Raw genomic sequence first — 6,000 nt, forward strand, 5'->3', positions numbered from 1 at the left:
GTCATTCTTTTAGAGTTAGAGTTGTCAGTATTGACTGGAGATTCGGAGTTGGTGAATCCATCACAGTGGCGTAGCGTGGGTGTCAGCCGCCCGGGGCGGAGGAAAATTTCGCCCTCCCCTTATTTAGGTATTTCAATTTAAAAAGCTAAAATTCAATTTCGTCACAGAATAAGTAATGAAAAATTCCGTGCTAGCGAGTGAAGTAAAGAATAGTGTGCATGCCGGTTCTAAATCAGTTACAGTTAGCGATTAGGGAGACTTGAGTAGAAGTGACCTAGATGACCTAGCTCTATTGGATATTGCAGGTTTATATGAATACGAATAAATCGTACAAGCAAGAAAAAAAAAGTCGACAGGTCGCGCACGCTATACCCAGGTAAAATTAATAGTTCACCCGAACTGTCCGGACGGTAACACTATTCCATGCTCATTTCAATCGGTCCGAATCGTAGGTGGACGTAAATATGAAATAAAATGGTTCAAATTCTTACAAGATATTATTATTTATTGTGAAATTTTGCCGCCACCTAAAAAAGTGCCGCCCGGGGCGGGCGCGCCCCTGCCGCCCCCATTACTCTACGCCATTGATCCATCAATAATTTGAGATTCAACCGTAACTCCAACTCTTGTGATTACCAGGCATAGACATTTTCTGATAGATTTGAAAATTTAGAGCGGGTTGCCCTTGTACTTTACGTTTATTAATTAAGTGGGTTCTTGCTAGATTTTATTGAAGGTTTCGCTGTCTTCGCATTCTTTTCTGTTATTAGTTTAAACAAGGGCTGTGGAGTCGCGTAAAAATCTACCGACTACGACTCCGACTACGGGCGGATTTGTTACAGAAAGAGACCCGGAAATTCTGATGTCATCACGTGATTTCAGAATAAAAGATTCAATAAATACAGTTCTAATAAAGATAGAACGTCTTTTAGCTTTGGAATATAGTTTTATTTCAAAGCTAAAAGACTTCTCTAAGTAATAGGCTTATATAAATATGTAATCGATACATTTTACTTTTCCGGCTGTTATATATAACAGAGGAAAAGTGTAGCGCTCGGTCAAAAAATGACCCCTCCCAAATTTTTACATTTTTGGATTCGGGACACCTCGAAATTTAGAGATACGCAAAAGATTCGAGGTCTTTTTCTATATGTCTGGATGTTAGACTGTGTGTGGGGGGGGGGCATGATTTCGTTCACCCTGTTTGAAGCTTAATAATTTCCGTGGTCGGAGTGGTCAGATGGTTTAACACAGGAGTAGGTTATTAAGCGTCAAAGTAGTTGAACTAAATCGTGCTCCCATATACATTCTAACATCTTAGGCGTGAACGTCTTAACGGGTTTTATTGTACTATTATAAAATGTCAAAAAAACTTACTTTGAGGGTAGAGACGAGTTTTATTTTATTTCTTTAAATTTTAAACGCTAATAACGAGTAAAATATTTATTAAGAGAAATGACACACGACCCCTTTTATGTCTTCACCCTGTCGATCTTTAATTAAAAACCAAACTTTAATAGTATTAATGCCCCTTTATACGCGAGCTACATATGCCATATTTCGTTTCTTAAACTTTACCCATTCTGAGATAGCCCAAGATATAGCCAAAGATTGCAGCGCCACAGCACTAGCGAAAATTTAAATTTGCCGACTGGAATTCTTTCGGATAACCGACGCTCTACTGTAATTCCATTAGACTCAATTCAAAATTTTGAATATTTTTCATTTATTCTAAGATTCTTTCTAATCAATAAATTTGTTGGTGTTCACGTTAACTTATATAAATAATCAATTCACTTTAAAAGCCTATTATTGAAAGTACAGTGAGAGAAGTTCCACAATTTAAATAAGTAAACAGTTAAAAGTCTTCATAGAAGTTCCTTATTTTCGAAAAATTGATTTTGTCAATTAAAATTCTTAAGAGAATTTACATAAATGAGGCGTAACAAAATTGATAATGAACTGGATTGATTAATATTCTTCAAATCTCAATTAAGTTTTGTGTACTCATTCAACAGATATCAATTAGCGATTATTAATTTAAAACACCGCTATTTCACGCGTTTACATATTTATAATTCGTGTTAGTCCCAGTACATAATTCTGTTTAGCAGGACTAGATACAGCCGCTACTGCCCCGAACTACTTTTCAAGTAAGTTTTCGATACCTCTGACACCGAATGCATTTGTTTTATATTATTAAACTTAAATAAGAAACTGAAAAATATCGTTTACCAATTAAATTACATAAAGTTTCATTCGATCAAGATTTCGTAATAGACTATTAGGCCGGGGACAAACTGACTTAAGCGTGACTTACACCGAACACGAAAGGCGCGAAACGTAACAAAGCGAAAAGAGCAAACGAAGAAACGTTCGTTAGAGTGTTTGTAGCCTTATCAGTCCTACACTCTCGTGCGTAGGACACACGCGTAATACGGGCACATCGATTAATCGATTGCTTGATTTCGGGCTTAAACGAATATTTATTCAAACGTCAATTCAACGAATAACTAATTTCCGGATTTTTCCCATAGTTATGAAGCCTCAGAAGGAATCTAGAACTTGTCCTACTTGTCTGTTGAAACCAGTCTTGATGGCAATTCTAGTGTTCGGAGTGAAATTCGTCAATCCTTGCCAATGTTCCTGTTGGGAGGAAATCTTAAAATTCGAAAAATATTATAATATTTACTACAATATTGTGGAAGTATCGATATGGATCGGGGTTTCGGTGGTCCTATCCATGTTTACTAGAATCGAATTGATTTGCAGCGAGATATTCGCACTGTTCGGTGACGGCATTATGCAAATAAAATTTGTTTATCTTTTCGTAGCATTGTGCATGGCTCTGCAAAACACCATATTGAAACGGGCACAAATATCCTTCGTTCAGAAGAGAAGCAGTTATGCCGGAGAAGAAAAATTATCAAAAAAAATCGAAAAAGTCTGCTTGTTGATGCTCTCCATCATATTCTTTATATCGGTATCGTTCTCCTTTACCATATCTGTCGTCACCTATCCCGTGTTGAAGAAAGAAGGCTGTCACGATATAGTAGCGATTGTATGTTGTTTTTTTATGCAACTAATTACGATCTTTGCTTTAGGACAGACAATGTCGGTAAAAGTAGCAGAAATCTTGATATATCAGATCATCAACCGAAGATACGAGAAGTTGTCCGAGGAATTACAAGAAATGAATCCTCGATCGACGTCTAGAAATGAAATTGAAAGATTCATCGAGAAACAAACCGACGTGTGGGAAATCGTTCGAGAAATAAACGAAAAACACAAGTATTTGCACTTAATTGAATACGGACTGTATTTGTATTAAACGTGTTTTCTAGTGTACGGGACACTCTTTGTCAAGATGCCAACCATCCTACAGTTGGCCATGTGGTTTGTAGTATTATCAGTAACGAGTGAAACACTTTTCTTTGCTTTTCTTCTGTCGAATTTCACATCGAAAGTAAGTACATCATCTTGATTAAGTTTATTTATTTATATTTACACTAGTTGTTACCCGCGCGGATTTTACAAGCCAACCTCGTTTATATTCAGTATTTCAACAACCATAGTAATTGTTATATAACACCTACCGCCGAGAATGACGAGAATTGCCCAGAATCGAACGAACTATTTTCAATTTGATCAATTTTCTGGAACGTTTACAATCGTTCTATAATCGAACCAATACGCAATAAGAAATTCGAATTTAAAACGGTTCGAACATTTTTAAAATGGAAATAGATAAAAATATCTATAACAGTGTCTGAAATGTTATCAATTTAACACACCTAAGTACTCGATGAAGATTAAATCCTCTCCCTCTCCCCCCACGGGAAATTTCGAAAAATTCTTTCTTAGTGTGCATTCCCATAGCATACCCTACTTAAACACAATTAAAAACAAAAAATCGCATCTAAAATAGTACAGTAGAAGCCGTTTTTCCGGTTAAACCTTAATGCCGTCCTTTTTCCCCCGCGGGGGAATTTCGAAAAATCCCTTCTTAGTGAGCGTTTTCATGACGTACCCTGTGTACCAAATTTCACCTCTTTAGGTTAAGCGGTTTGATCTGGGCGATGATGAATCAGTGAGTCATTCAGTCAATCAGGACAAGCAATTTTATATATATAGATTATTAAAATTAATGTACGATTAACGATCTACGGATCACGCTTTTCTTAAGTTTACTTTATAATCTACGTAAAGATTTGTATATCATGTGTATAAAAGTTACAATAATCAACACGTCGACGTTAACTAAAATTTATTTGCCAATTAAATGAAGTGTACATGTATTTATTTTCTTTTGTAAAAGTCTTCACTACATATATCATTTTTTTTCAACAGCTGTACGACAACTTTTCTGAAATTCGAAAATTGGCCGTGTGTAATTTATCTCCAGTGTACAAGTTCAAGGTTTACATTATATTATTTATTTCAATAATTTTCTTAATATTTTATTCAGTGTTATTTTCTTTTTGAAGATTCTTTGCTTCGCGAAGAGATACGGAAAGACTCCTCTGGGATTCTCTATGGCGGGATTCATTGTTGTCAAGAAGGACTTCTTCATTAAAGTAAGTGCAAGTGCAAATTGCATCCGCACTTGAATTCGTTAAAGTTATTATTTTGTTTTACTGTTCTGCAGGTGGCCGAGGGCCTTTACTCGGTATTCAACGCCTTTCTTGAATTAAGACGTTCGTTTTCCGCTACAAAGCGAAATTGCGTTACTTCGTCGTTATCGTTCAACAAAACTGCGGAAGTTTTTTAAAAAATGCCTGCGAGTCTCGAGCGGAAGGTTGAGGGGACCATTAGGATAATTTTTTTTTTAATATTAGGATTAAAATTAAATAATAACAAAGCTTGAAAGGGATAATTTTGTTGAATTATTATAAATATCTTCATTTTAAGAATATTAAAAAAGACACTGGCAGTAGCTAAAAGTCAAATTTATATATGGCATTCTCTGTTATCAAATTATAATATAAAAGTTAGTTTTTAACACTAATTGTTGTTATTGTCCAAAATATTCTTAATTTTGAGTTTAGAGACGAGTTTTTAAAAATATTGCAAATGCCAATAACGAGCGAAATTTTCATTAGTCCGACTCATCTCTGAAACGTATGACACGTGACTCTCTCTATCTATCCATCCTCTCGAGTTTTTCAAGATCGTAAAGTAGGACGACTGGAGACCCAGAATCTGGTCTCGTCTTTCATCACCGGCCATACTCACTGTAGACGTGGCGAAATCCATAATGGACTTGTTAAAAAAGATCCTCTTAATGCCCACAGGTTGGAGAGAGCTTAAGGTTCCGTAGTCCAAAATTTAACTTTTGACGCTTCTTATATGCGAGTCATCGCGCGAAATTTCGTCTCTTAATCTACTGTACATCCCGAGATATTAAACGAAATACAAATTGCTAAACAAAAATTATAATATCGCTATATGTTATATTAACGTAATATAAGTACTGAACAAAAAACAGAGAAATGAGACACGAACCGTTAAAGTCTATGACGTGTGCCTTACTGGCCTTACTTGTAGCCTGGAAGCATTATATGAACTAGCTGTTACCCGCAACTTCGTCCGCGGAGGTTTTGCAAGCAAACCCCATTTACATTCAATATTTCAATAACCATAGTAATTGTCATATAACACCTACCGCTGAAGAGAATTGCCGAGAATAAAACGAACTATCTTCAATTTGATCAATTTTCTGGAACGTTTACAATCGTTCTATAATCGAACCAATACGCAATAACAAATTCGAATTTAAAACGGTTCGAACATTTTTAAAATCGAAATAGAAATGTCTGAAATGTTATCAATTTAATACACAAGTACTCAACGAAGACTAAACGTAGTTAAAAACAAAAAATCGCATCTAAAATAGTACAGTAGAAGCCATTCTTCCGGTTAAGCTTAATCCTCTCCCTCTCCCCCCGCGGGAGAATTTAGAAAAATCCCTTCTTAGTGTCCATTCTCATGGCATACCCT

At 35.7% G+C, this 6,000-nt stretch overlaps 1 protein-coding gene across 1 annotated transcript; it reads left to right on the forward strand.

Moving 5' to 3' along the window:
• Positions 1-1,950: 1,950 nt before the first annotated feature.
• Positions 1,951-3,432, forward strand: LOC111614893. Its single transcript, XM_023356264.1, has 2 exons — positions 1,951-2,153; positions 2,538-3,432. The coding sequence occupies exon 2, from the start codon at positions 2,540-2,542 to the stop codon at positions 3,329-3,331; it is 792 nt and encodes a 263-aa protein (XP_023212032.1). The 5' UTR covers positions 1,951-2,153; positions 2,538-2,539; the 3' UTR covers positions 3,332-3,432.
• Positions 3,433-6,000: the final 2,568 nt, after the last annotated feature.

Source organism: Centruroides sculpturatus, unplaced genomic scaffold (assembly GCF_000671375.1).
Source record: "Centruroides sculpturatus isolate CEXI.00-Female unplaced genomic scaffold, Cexi_2.0 scaffold2056, whole genome shotgun sequence".
In the NCBI taxonomy this organism is placed as follows: Eukaryota; Metazoa; Arthropoda; class Arachnida; order Scorpiones; family Buthidae; genus Centruroides; species Centruroides sculpturatus.